At 42.9% G+C, this 14,709-nt stretch overlaps 1 protein-coding gene across 1 annotated transcript in view; it reads right to left on the bottom strand.

Moving 5' to 3' along the window:
* Positions 1 to 341: 341 nt before the first annotated feature.
* Positions 342 to 14,709, bottom strand: part of LOC124038391 (inactive heparanase-2-like) — a 180,690-nt gene continuing 166,322 nt past the window's right edge. Inside the window, exons 11-12 of the mRNA XM_046354223.1 lie at positions 13,167 to 13,313; positions 342 to 3,261 (exon numbers count right to left, since the gene is read on the bottom strand). Coding sequence (XP_046210179.1) covers positions 3,099 to 3,261; positions 13,167 to 13,313 — 310 coding nt within the window. The 3' untranslated portion in view covers positions 342 to 3,098. The remainder of the gene's footprint in view (positions 3,262 to 13,166; positions 13,314 to 14,709) is intronic.

Here is a 14,709-nt window from a genome sequence, read left to right as displayed (position 1 = left end):
TCTATCCTCTCTCTTTTCTCCACAATCATTTACACTCAGTAACCTTGCAGAGAGGATGGAATGTTCATTTCATTCTATGGCATTTTAATGCTATTTATTCCGTAATACTATTGACGTAGACAAATCTGCTTTCACATAGTTTTAGCCATACAGTAGCTGCGCGTGAGACAGTACTATATGGGCTAAGTAGATCTACTTTGCCTATAGTAGCTTACAGTAGCTACTGTAGGATTTTCCTAATAGGAATTTGCACATAAATCTACTGCATGTATTGGTTTGTTAGATCAACAAAATCCCCAAACAAAAGTAAAGCAGAATCACAATGGAAATCAAAGTTATTGTAAATATTTTATTATCGCTGTATATATTTTAATTTTCCAAAAAATAATGCTCAATTGCACACTTAACACAATAAAATAATGCTATTTTAAAAAAGGAAATATGAACAACTCTACATGAACTATGAAACACATTCAGAGGAGGAAAAATATGCTTATTACTATTTAACACACATAAAAAAAAGATCAAATCTACCTCTCCCTACCCTATACATACACTGGAGAATAGTTACATACCATTTACTGTACCGTCATTTTCAATTTGACTCAGGGTTCTGTTTCAGTCTTACCCAAAAGGTACCATTGAGTTCAATTTTGCTTCCTCGACATAAAACATTATTACATACAAATATACATTAGATTTAAATTACAATGATATGTAAGTAAACACTTCAAGCACGCATCTTCTGTAATTAACACACTTTTATATACATTACATATTCAAATAGGATGATGATACACCGGCTAAGGGAATTCTGTACAAAACAATCCAAACTTAAAGGACAATTCCGCCACTTTTCAACATTATATTCATTATATTCAGTCCCAAACCAGTGTTTACATATGTGAGTTTCTATGATCTGTAGCTAATAAGATAAGAAAGGTCTTAAAAAACACTTGTCGGATTAAAAGTAAAAACACCAACGAGTTTCTAGCCAGAAGGAGGGTATGTTCTTCCTCCCCATGTCACCACAAATCTCATAGTGTTTGACAAACACTGTTTGTAAAATGTTTTAGCTTTTAATGATGTCATCGGGTAGAACCTGTTCTACAAAACGTAGAAATGTACCGTTTTCAAGTATGTAGACCGATGTATTGTGCTGTGAATAATGAAAATGAGGTTGAAAAGTGATGGAATTGCCCTTTAATAAGTATTTAATAATAAAAGCTAGCAGCATAATATGACTGTACATTGGACTAGACGTGTAGTGATGGGTATGCTTCTGAAATATGAATGGGAGGTTGAGTGACAAGAAGTTTTCAGTTGCAGACTGTATGTTCATATTGACCCCGCTCTGTGCTGCTAGAGAGAAATACTGTAAATGCAATGTTTGTTGTTTCGTATTACAGAACAATGAACATTAAACCAGTGACCCGACCAGTAACCAGTAACCCGACTCTGTCCCTTTCTTTTCTTTCTGAAGATGGATACTCTGCTGTGACGGGGTTGGGTAGATTACTTTCTTAAATGTAATCTGTTACAGTTACTAGTTACCTGTCCAAAATTGTAATCAGTAACGTTTCTTTTGGATTACCCAAACTCAGTAGTGTAATCTGATTACTTTCAGTTACTTTTGGATTACTTACCCCTTGGTGTGTCATCATAGTGGTCTCTGACTTGTGGTCAGAATTGCTACGATGGAACAAACTTAAACTTGAGCCTTTTTTAAAAATGTAATTAACAAAACAGAAAGGTGTCCATTTATTTTTTTCCACAAACAACCTTCCTGAATTTAAAAGTAATCCAATAAGTAATCATCTAGTTTTTCAAAAGTATCTGTAATCTGATTACAATATCTTTGCTGGTAATGTAACTGAATACATTAATAAAAAAATAATAAATCAGTTACTCCCCAGCCCTGGATGTGCATCGCTGCTTAAACTGTCATTCAGACAACAGACATACCACAAAGAGATTCCCAATTACCAATGAACCGTTTAGTTATAGATGTCAGACGAGCTGTTTCAGAAAGCAAGATACAATGTTTTCCCTGATGGACATGGTAGACAAGGACAGGCTCATCAGCAGGGGTATTCACACACACTCACGCAGGAACACACACACACACACACACACACACACACACACACACACACACACACACACACACACACACACACACACACACACACACACACACACACACACACACACACACACACACACACACACACACACACACACACACACACACACACACACACACACACACACACAGAGATAATTCAATCAGACGGCAGACATGGCTGTTGGAGCTAACACATGCCCTGCGGTTGACTGGTTGTGTTTTCTCCATGTTTTCTCTTCTTTCTGTCTAACCGTCTGCCAGGAGTTTGTGAGTATCAACAACAGAGAGTTGAAAGGAGTTTGCGGGGGAAACAATAAGAGTTGCTGGCAGATACGACCGTTAGTAGATCTGATGATCAAAGACATGGAAGAGAAGTCTTGTTGGAGGATGATACAACCTTCTGACATAGAAGTACTGTCATAACAAAACTCAATAACCTTTTTACAAAACAATACAAAATCACATAGTAGAATAATCACTGTCCATCTCACAACACATGGGGAGTTGGTGTAGAGAGCGATTGAAAGGTATTCAGTGCAACCCTTGTTTTGGACAAAGAGCAATCCTTTCAGAGACAGACCAGGGACTAGGAAATAGTGATAACGAACCAGAAGGTAGAAGTAAGGGCTAGGAAGTAAGGAGAAGTGGAGCGAGGGGTGAGGAGGGATGAGGGCTAGGTAGTAAGGAAAAGTGGAGAGAGGGGTGAGGAGGTGGTCCGGTATTAGGAAATGGTGGGGGTGGTGAGGGGTGAGGAGGTGGTCCGGTATTAGGAAATGGTGGGGGTGGTGAGGGGTGACGAGGTGGTCCGGTATTAGGAAATGGTGGGGGTGGTGAGGGGTGAGGAGGTGGTCCGGTATTAGGAAATGGTGGGAGTGGTGAGGGGTGAGGAGAGATGAGGGGTAGGGGGTGAGGAGTGTGGGGGGAGGGTGAAGGATTTCGGGGTGAAGGGTGAGAAGGAGTGTGTTGAGTATTATTTGCGGCAGGCGTAGGCATTGATGTTCTTGATGACGTAGAAGCCGATGGTCATAGGGGGCATGGCTATTGTCCTTCCCGCCCGCAGCGTCCGAGGCTTCAACTCCGGAAATGTCTCATTGTCCACCATCAACAACCTTTCTCCGTTCAACTGGACTGACCTGGAGGAAGAAAGGAGAGTGGAGGTAGAGAGATGAAGAGAGTGGAATGAGATAGGAGGGAGGGGGGAGAGAGAGGACAGGGATATGAGAGATGAGACAGAGAGAGGGAAGGGTGGGAGAGGAGAGAGGGTTTAACTTCTGCCCAAAGCTGGACTGGTAGGGAAGGAGTCATTCTGAGGCTGTACTTACAGTCCTCTGACGACTAGAGGGCGCTACAGTCACATCATTGCAGCTTCTTGACACAAGAGCAGGTTTGTGACAGATGTGATCCTTCTGATCTAGATGGAAGAGTAACTAGGTTGGGGTTTATTCTTTCTCAATACCAGGCAATTCATGAATTGATCTGCACTCCCATGGGTGAATTCCTAGTCCAATACAAATAACTGGCATGGAACGTATTACAAACTCATTGAACTCTGCCACAGAGAGCACTGAGAAGAATTTCAACCACTTTGGGACTGGGGATTAGATTGGATGCTCATAAACAAATAGTCCTACGAAATAACACAAACATAAGTCTTCAGAAACACAATAACTTAGGCACATTTTTCAATGTTGTATTTTTACGAGTGCCAGATTCCCATAGACGTTTTCCTGTCCCGTCATCTGCGAGAGGAGGCCTGTACTAAGTCAGCGGTCCACTAGCTAACTAAAAGTGAAAGCCTAATGAATCCAATGCAATGAGGTTTTAACTTCCATGCCAAAATGACGATAAACACAGCGAAATAGCAAATGAATTACACGATTATAAATAAGGAAAAATTATGAAGACAATTTTGTAACATTTTCTCAGGGGAAAAACAACACTCAGAGTCATATATTAATCTAAATATGTAGCTCTGGCAACATCTAATTGGGAGACGTTCTGTTGGAGTCATCAGACAACTATGTTGTTGTTCTGAACAACAGAACTGTTGGTCTAATAAAGGTAGTAAGTACACCCTTACATGCACCCTATCGCCGTACATAACTCTTCCATCACTCTGAACACTCACACCTCCACAGGGATTTAAAGATTTAACTCTCTCCTCTCCTCTCTCTCTCTCTCTCTCTCTCTCTCTCTCTCTCTCTCTCTCTCTCTCTCTCTCTCTTTTCTCTCTCTCTTTCTCTCTCTATCGCTCTCTCTTTCTCTCTATCACTCCCCCCCTCTCTCTCTCACTCTCTCTCTCTATGTCGCTCTCTATCTCTCAATTAAATTCAAGGGGCTTTATTGGCATGGGAAATGTATGATTACGTTGTCAGTGAAATAGATAATAAACAAAAGTGAAATAAACAATAAAAATTAACAGTAAACATTACAGAAAAGTTCCAAAAGAATAAAGACATTTCAAATGTCATATTATGTCTATATACAGTGTTGTAACTATGTGGAAATAGTTAAACTACAAAAGGGAAAATAAATAAATATGGGTTGTATTTGCAATGGTGTCTGTTCTCCCAACCTCTCTCTCTCCCAACCTCTCTCTCTCACTTTCTCTCTCCCTTGACACGGTGTGATAGTGTGTGTCACACAGCAGACCTCAGAACCCTGATGTGGATCTTAACTAACACCTTCATCACAGGATTTATGTTAGCTAGTTCAAGGCCCTGGGGAGCAGGGAAGTGGAATGAGAGATAAATAGAGAGAACAGAGAGAAAGAGAAAGGGGGAGAATGTAAATTACATTAAACTCCTCTAATGGTTCCATATGTTGGTCCTTTAGCAGCTCCTGGATATATGTGTGTGTGTGTGTGTGTGTGTGTGTGTGTGTGTGTGTGTGTGTGTGTGTGTGTGTGTGTGTACGCGTGCGCGCGTGTGTGTGTGTGTGTGTGTGTGTGTGTGTGTGTGTGTGTGTGTGTGTGTGTGTGTGTGTGTGTGTGTGTGTGTGTGTGTGTGTGTGTGTGTGTGTGTGTGTGTGTATGCTTGCGCGTGCGTGTGCGTGCGTGTGTGTGCATGAGTGGAAAAGCTAAATCCTCCAGGAAGGGGAGGCAGCACTACTGATTTTCTCCCAAAAGAAACATGGCCGACAGTACTGAGCAGTACACTATATGCAGTATGCATAGTGCTGAGACCCAGACAACCTGTAGCTATCTAAATCCAGCAAACTCAAATACACCTACATCATGCATCAACCTACTGTACGCTCACATCAACCTACTGTACACTCACATCAACCTAGTGTACGCTCACATCGACCTACTGTACACTCACATCAACCTACTGTACACTCACATCAACCTAGTGTACATTCAGATCAACCTACTGTACATTCACATCAACCTACTGTACACTCACATCAACCTACTGTATGCTCACATCAACCTACTGTATACTCACATCAACCTACTGTATACTCACATCAACCTACTGTACACTCACATCAACCTACTGTACGCTCACATCAACCTACTGTACACTCACATCAACCTACTGTACACTCACATCAACCTACTGTACGTTCACAACCTACTGTACACTCACATCAACCTACTGTACGCTCACATCAACCTACTGTACACTCACATCAACCTACTGTACGCTCACATCAACCTACTGTACACTCACATCAACCTACTGTACACTCACATCAACCTACTGTACATTCAAATCAACCTACTGTACATTCACATCAACCTACTGTACACTCACATCAACCTACTGTATGCTCACATCAACCTACTGTATACTCACATCAGCCTACTGTACGCTCAAATCAACCTACTGTACGCTCACATTAACCTACTGTACACTCACATCAACCTACTGTACGCTCACATCAACTTACTGTACACTCACATCAACCTACTGTACACTCACATCAACCTACTGTACACTCACATCAACCTACTGTACGCTCACATCAACCTACTGTACGCTCACATCAGCCTACTGTACACTCACATCAACCTAATGTACGCTCACATCAGCCTACTGTACGCTCACATCAACCTACTGTACGCTCACATCAACCTACTGTACGCTCACATCAACTTACTGTACACTCACATCAACCTACTGTACACTCACATCAACCTACTGTACTCTCACATCAACCTACTGTACACTCTCATCAACCTACTGTACACGCTCATCAACCTATTGTACACTCACATCGACCTACTGTACACTCACATCAACCTACTGTACACTCACATCAACCTACTGTACACTCACATCAACCTACTGTACACTCACATCAACCTACTGTACATTCACATCAACCTACTGTACACTCACATCAACCTACTGTACGCTCAAGACCCTGAATATACCTTTTTCTTTAAGTCAACAAGTTTTACCTAACATTCACTCCAACACTGTTAGACTACAGTAACAATCGTATAGACCCGGATTACAGTCCAGTTCGGACTGCCCCTTGAATTCACTGCAATGTTATTTGACAACACTCCTTCCATATTCCATGGAAAAAGCGAGGACATATCTGATTAGTCATGTACACAGCTGACAGCATGCATAAAAGGTGCAGTGAAATGCTCCCTCATTGCAGTACAATAATCAATATAAACAATAAAGTCAAATAAAAATATAAAGTCATTAGAAGGTAGTATGCAAAGTAATAAACTGACATGTACACAATAGGATTTACCATATAGATTATGAATGTGCTATGTCAAGTATGACTGTATTTACAAATATGAAATGGTTTGTGTCATGGTTGCACGGTTAAATCGCTAGCATATAAAAGAACAGCAGCGTTGACTGTGTGTGGTATCACTACAGGCACACATCACAGCACTGTGGCCTCGTCCCTACTCTCTCTCCTCCTGCCCTGTCACCACAATTGTTTCACACTGTCTAAATAAAGCAATACAAAATAAGAAAGGAGGGTGGAATTACACTGTGATCTAGGACTGAGAGGACCTAATTGAGACCATAGGCTCCAAATAGGAAAGGAGAACTAGATATTTCCATGGGAACCAGAGAGCGCCACATTGGCTGATTTACGAGATTTAATGAGACCAATATGAAAAGGAAAACGAAAGGTCATTTTGGGGCATTCGATGGATTACATTCTTTCGCACAACTGGTTAGCCTCAATTTCAAATCATCCTTGAACTTTTGTAACATTTCACTTGTTCATTTCACTTTGTTCATTTCACTTTGTTTTGGAAAATCTAGAGATTGAAAAGCACATATCTAATTTGTTTTGGTCAGAGCGGCATATATACAGTCTATAGGGCCCGGCTGTTGAGTTCGAGTCCTGTTTATAGACATCTGGAGCTGCTCAAACATGAATACAAGTCTCTACTGCCCTGTCTGTGGTCAGTGGGAGCAGCTAGAACAGCAGTTAGAGTCTAGAACAGAGCCACTGCTTACGGTTCTATTAGGCACCACTATAATCCCCTGTAACACCACTCGCACATCCTCATCAGAAAACATCTGTTATTACAGTACACCCACGCACGCACGCACGCACGCACGCACGCACGCACGCACGCACACGCACGCACACACACACACACACACACACACACACACACACACACACACACACACACACACACACACACACACACACACACACACACACACACACACACACACACACACACACACACACACACACACACACACTCACTCATTAGGCTGTTATTGGAGGATCAGCCTTGTATCTGGATAACAGTCTGCGCTTAGACTGGAGAGGCCGAGAGAAGGATGGATTACTGCCAGACAGACAGCTGAAGTGACGGAGAGGGGAAAATAAGAGGTGAATGTGGAGAGCAAGTGCAACAGAGCTACTGATAGGGACTGGAGGCATTACAGGGATAGACATGGAGAGGAGAGAGGAAAAGAAGGATGAATGTGTAGAGATAATCAAGAGTAATCGATGCCAGGAATGGAGAGAGAAAGGAAGCAAGAGAAAACAGGTGAATGTGGACAGCAGGAGTGTAGCAGTGCCACTGATATGGAACGGGGGGAGGGGGCTTCTGCCAGTAACAGCACAAAAGAAGAGAGGAAAAAGGGGTAAATGGAGTGTAGGGCCACTGGAACTAATAGAACAGCTAATCTGTCCAGAGAGCTCTGGGGGAGCAGACGAGATCAGACCAGAACATCCCCTCTGGGAAGGCCTCTGGTACCAGCAGATGTTTCTTATCAAGGCCTTATCAATTTCAATAAACCATGACAAAGCTATTATGCTAATCGGATTTTATGGCCAATTCTCAACCACGGAGGTTTGAACGCTTGTCTTTTTATCATCCACTAGACTGTATCAAATCAAAATCAAATCAAATGTTACTGGTCGCTTCCACATTTTGTTACATTACAGCCTTATTCTACAATTGATTGACATTTTCTTTTTTAACACACATTTATCCGTTATGACAAAGCCAAAACATTTTTGTAAATGTATAAAATAATTTAAAAAACTCAAATACCTTACCAAGCCCTTTTGCTATGAGACTCGAAATTGAGCTCAGGTGCATCCTGTTTCCATTGATCATCCTTGACATGTGTCTACAAATTGTTTGGAGTCCACCTTTGGTAAATATAATTGATTGGACATCATTTGGAAAGGCACACACCTGTCTATATAAAGTTCCACAGTTGACAGTGCATGTCAGAGCAAACACTAAGCCATGAGGTCGAAGGAATTGTCCGTAGAGCTCCGAAGGTCCCCAAGAACACAGTGGCCTCCATAATTCTTAAATGGAAGAAATTTGGAACCACCAAGACTCTTCCTAGAGCTGGCCGCCTGGACAAACTGAGCAATCGGGGGAGAAGGTCAGGAAGGTGACCAACAACACGATGGTCACTCTTACAGAGCTCCAGAGTTCGTCTGTGGAGATGGGAGAATCTTCCAGAAGGACAACCATCTCTGCAGCACTCCACCAATCAAGTCTATATGGTAGAGTGGTCAGACGGAAGTCACTCTCATTAAAAGGCACATGACAGCTAGCTTGGAGTTTGCCAAAATGCACCTGGTCTGATGAAACCAAGCTTGAACTTCTTGGCCTAAATACCAAGCGTCATATCTGGAGGAAACCTGGCATCATCCCTACGGTGAAGCATGGTGGTGTTAGCATCATGCTGTGGAGATGTTTTTCAGCAGCAGGGACTGGGAGACTCAGGATCGCGGCAAAGATGAACGGAGCAAAGTACAGAGAGATCCTTGATGAAAACCTGCTCCAGAGCCCCCAGGACCTCAGACTGGGGCAAAGGTTCACCTTCCAATAGGACAATGATTCTAAGCACAGATCCAAGACAATGCAGGAGTGGCTTTGGGACAAGTCTCTGAATGGCCTTGAGTGGCCCAGCCAGAACCTGGACTTGAACCCGATCAAACATCTCTGGAGAGACCTAAAAATATCTGTGCAGCAACACTCCCCATCCAACCTGACAGAGCTTAAGAAGATCTGCATAGAAACATGGGAGTAACTCCCCAAAAACAGGTGTGCCAAGCGTGTAGCCTCATACCCAAGAAGAATCAATGCTGTAATCACTGCCATAGCTGCTTCAACAAAGTGCTGAGTAAAAACGTTCTGAATACTTATGTAAATATGATATTTAAAAACATGTTTTTTTTTCCCCATTATGGGTTATTGTGTATAGATAGATGAGGAGAAAAAGGATGTAATCCATTTTAGAATACGGCTGTAACATCACAAAATGTGGAAAAAGTCAATGGGTCTGAACCCACAGTACATATAAAGTGGGTAAAACAGTATGTCAACATGATTAAAGTGACCAGTGTTCAATGACTATGTACATAGGGCAGCAGTCAAGGTAGAGTACCGGGTGATAGCCGGCTAGCAACATTGACTAAAGTTCAGGGCAGGGTACTGGGCGGAGGCCGGCTAGTGGTGACCGATTAACAGTCTGATGGCCTTGAGATAGAACCTGTTTTTCAGTCTCTCGGTTCCAGCTTTGATGCACCTGTACTGTCTCTGCCTTCTAGATCAGGGGTTCTTAAACCTTTTCAGCCTGGGACCCAAATGAGAAATTCTGTGTTTTCCTGGGACCCAAGCAATAAATAGAATAAATCACTGAATAAATAAACTGATTGATCACATCAAACAGATGTAGACCATAAAAAACACACACAGAGTCCTAATGAGAGGTGTGTGACTGGTTGAAGTTTTCAACAAGCAGGTCTATTCTGGGCTCAGTTTTTGACAGTTGAGAACACTGACTCGCACAGGTATGTGGTGCCAAACTGGACCAGAACATCTACTGCTTTCTCAGTCAGTTTCTCAGCATAAAAAAGCAGAACGGCTGTTAGATCAGTGTATTCCAGTTCAGATTAAGTTTTGTTCCCCATCTTCATCTGTACTGTTAGTAGGGTTGCACTATTAGCTAGAGAACTTGCTTTGGCTAATGTTAGCTATTAGCTGTGTACAAGGCCAGGGGATTGTTTGAACGAGAAACTCACATCGACTACTATGAGTAGTACTCCCCTATTATACAATTACAACTTACTTTTCCACTGTCAAAGCACTGCTTCCTGAAGTATTCTGCCCGGTTCTGAAAGAACCCACTGGGTTTACCGTCATGCTGTGGATGTTGGGTCAGGACCTGTCGTTTTCATTTGTTCGTTTTGAGAGACTCTTTACTAAGCACTTCCCTGCACAAAACAAATTGTGGGCGCTCCTCGTTATTTCTCAAAGTTTGTATGAAACCAAGAGAGAGAAACTCATCGCTGTGTTTGCGTTTAATGACAAGTGAACTCAGTCAGAACTTGTGGCTAGCTTGTCCATTCTATGACAGCGGTGAGTGATGGGGAGTGGGAATTACAAGCCAGTGACTAACAGCGCATCATCTGCTGCTGAACAAAAGCACTGCAGCGTGTGGGTCACAGAAAACTGCCGAAAAAAGATCTGTTGAACCGCAAAGTACACGGGCACCTCCCTCTCATGCAGCTGCCAAACTGAGCAGAGACAGCGCTGCTGAGCAGAGACAGCACTGCTGAGCAGAGACCGCGCTGCTGAGCAGAGACACCGCTGCTGAACAGAGACACCGCTGCTGAGCAGAGACACCGCTGCTGAGCAGAGACACCGCTGCTGAACAGAGACACCGCTGCTGAGCAGAGACACCGCTGCTGAGCAGAGACACCGCTGCTGAGCAGAGACACCTCTGCTGAGCAGAGACACCGCTGCTGAACAGAGACACCGCTGCTGAGCAGAGACACCGCTGCTGAGCAGAGACACCGCTGCTGAACAGAGAGCGCAGTTGCACTTGGCCAAAATCAATTCCAGTAATTAATTAAGTAATTATAAATGTACTCTGACACCTCGCGACTCACCATTAACAGGTCTGCAACCCATCTTGGGTCGCAACCCATACTTTAAGAAAGGCTGTTAGATGATAGTTGGGTGAACAGGCCGTGGCTCGGGTGGTTGAGTTCCTTGATGATCTTCTTGACCTAGCAGGGGTTCCCAACCTTTTTTCCCAACCTCAAAAAGTATGTTTCTTTTTAAACGTGTTTAATTTGAGGGACCTAGGAAAATTACCTTGTTTTGACACTAATTTCCTGCAATTCTACATAGTTTAACAAGACTCTTTTAGATAGGCTATTTAATGATAATAATAATAATAATGGATAAGGCAAATAAAGTCTAGGCCTTATAAAGGGTTTATGGAGGCTTAAGCCTTTAAAGTTGTGCTTTATTTAGTAGAGCCACATGGTTCACTGATAGAGATCCCAAATCATTTAGATTTACATTTAAGTCATTTAGCAGACCCGATTGAAGGAGAATCCCCCACCCTGTTTCCAATAGAGATGACTGAAGTTAGCTAGATGGACAGCTTTGTTATGGTAACCTAGGTCTCTCTGTCTCTCTCTTGTAAGTTGGACTTGTCAGTTTAGTGTGTGTGTGTATGTGTGCATGTGTCTTGTCAGTGTGTGTGTGTGTGTGTCTTGTGAGGTCAGTATAAGAAACAGGATACTCTATTAATAGAGCAGTGTGGATGTTTGATCAGAAAACAAGTGTTCCATGAAGCTCTGCTCTCTCTGCATAGCCCTCTGTCTATGTAGCCCTCTGTTTGTGTAGCCCTCTCTATGTGTAGCCCTCTGTCTATGTAACCCTCTCTATGTGTAGCCCTCTCTATGTGTAGCCCTCTGTCTATGTAGCCCTCTCTATGTGTAGCCCTCTCTATGTGTAGCCCTCTCTATGTGTAGCCCTCTGTCTATGTAGCCCTCTCTATGTGTAGCCCTCTCTATGTGTAGCCCTCTGTCTATGTAGCCCTCTCTATGTGTAGCCCTCTCTATGTGTAGCCCTCTCTATGTGTAGCCCTCTCTATGTGTAGCCCTCTGTCTATGTAGCCCTCTCTGTGTAGCCCTCTCTATGTGTAGCCCTCTGTCTATGTAGCCCTCTCTATGTGTAGCCCTCTCTATGTAGCCCTCTGTTTGTGTAGCCCTCTCTATGTGTAGCCCTCTCTCTGTGGTGTAGCTCTGTCTCTGTGTAGCCCTCTCTCTGTGTAGCCCTCTCTCTGTGTAGCCCTCTGTTTGTGTAGCCCTCTGTCTGTGTAGCCATCTGTCTGTGATCAGCAGGATATATATAGAGACAGGGAGAAATATATAGAAATGGAGGGAGAGAGAAAGATAGAAAGGGAGAGAGAGAGCAGTAGAAAGGTGTGTGTGTGTGTGTGTGTGTGTGTGTGTGTGTGTGTGTGTGTGTGTGTGTGTGTGTGTGTGTGTGTGTGTGTGTGTGTGTGTGTGTGTGTGTGTGTGTGTGTGTGTGTGTGTGTGTGTGTGTGTGTGTGTGTGTGTGTGTGCGCGTGTGTGTGTGTGTGCACGTGTGTGCGCGTGTGTGTGTGTGCACGTGTGTGTGTGAATGTCAGACCCCTCCCACTGGGCACACACTGGTTAAATCAATGTTGTTTCCATGTCAGTTCAATGAAAATATGTTGAACCAATGTGGAATAGACATTGAATTGACGTCTGTGCCCAGAGGACTGCTACAGACCTGGCGTGAAGTCCGTCTGTCCCATAGGGCTGTACCAGGTACTGATGGACAGTCATGTTACGCAAGGTTCCCGCCAGCTTGATTTTCTTCCTCGACCGATGCAGGTTGATGATATAGATCGTTATGGATCCTCTCACGTAGTTACGACTGGAAGGAATAGAAGAGAAGTATTCTACATTTAAAAGCGAGTAAAGATAAACACAAATATTGGTTTTCATGGTCTTCTTTTTCTCACACGCACACACACACACACACACACACACACACACACACACACACACACACACACACACACACACACACACACACACACACACACACACACACACACACACACACACACACACACACACACACACACACACACACACACACACACACACACACACACTGCAGAGACAGAGAGACAGACAGAGAGGAAGTTCCTTGACTAGACATTTTGTTGCTCTCCCACTACCCTTTTCTCACTATCTCCAGCGAGATCTGTAAGGGCCTTTATAGTGTCATCCTCTGCCGAGCACAACAGAACCTTCAATAACTAACGAGGAGAAGAGTCCTTTTAAAGACAGAGGAAAGCCTTTGAAATGGTTACCTGGTATGTCAGGGATGGAACAATGCCAATTTAATAACAGGAGCAAAAGAGTTGAAGAAGATGGGTCAATCTGAACGTGTTCCAAGCATTCCATTAACTCAATGTAATCTAGTTCTTCTCTTCATTAGAATCCTAAACCTGTCATCTATTTGTATGTACATTTATATTAAAGCGGTAATCAGAAGTTGAAACAATAACAAAGCGTTCTCCTTGCCCCTGTTCCGGTAAAAAGCTGAGGGATGGTGCTGAAGAAGTGCAATCCCTTTCAGAGACAGAGCTGTGGAGGCAAGGAATGGTCATCCCTGCTATCAAAATGAGAGTCTTAACAATGTTTTGAGGCTATATAGTGTTTGTTTACATTTACTTTGTTTACAAACATTGGAGTAAAACAAGTTTATGTTTTGGGTTGTGATGGGGTACGACAGTTGAACTAAGCTTATGATGTATTTATAAGTTATACTGTATTCTTCAACAATCAATAGGTACATATCACTAATTTATAAGTCCAGAAATGGATGTAGCAACTGCAGATTGTCCTTTTAAACCGTATTTGATGTAATTGCCCTCTTGGCCTTGTTTCTAGATACAGTACACTTCATAATACTGTCAAATATGCCCAGGTTGTTTTGATATGATCAGAACCTAAGACCTGAAGTCCCTACTCACATCACATTCAGGGTCAATTGGAGAGTGTGAACGTGTGGGACAGACAATACAGCATGAGTCCCAGTCTCTGGAACAGAGTGCTGGGGACAGGACTTATGAGATTTTAGCCAAAGATAAGGCAAACATGATAACATTTAATAGCCGTCTAATGTGAAGGGAGGATCAACACAACTGGAGTGGTACCATATGTTTCTGGGTGTCTGTGTGGTGATACCATATGTTTCTGGGTGTCTGTGTGGTGATACCATATGATTCTGGGTGTCTGTGTGGTGATACCATATGTTT

Source organism: Oncorhynchus gorbuscha, linkage group LG06 (genome assembly GCF_021184085.1).
Source record: "Oncorhynchus gorbuscha isolate QuinsamMale2020 ecotype Even-year linkage group LG06, OgorEven_v1.0, whole genome shotgun sequence".
In the NCBI taxonomy this organism is placed as follows: Eukaryota; Metazoa; Chordata; class Actinopteri; order Salmoniformes; family Salmonidae; genus Oncorhynchus; species Oncorhynchus gorbuscha.
The sequence above is the reverse complement of the archived record's forward strand: the minus strand, read 5'-3'. Positions and strand labels throughout refer to the sequence as shown.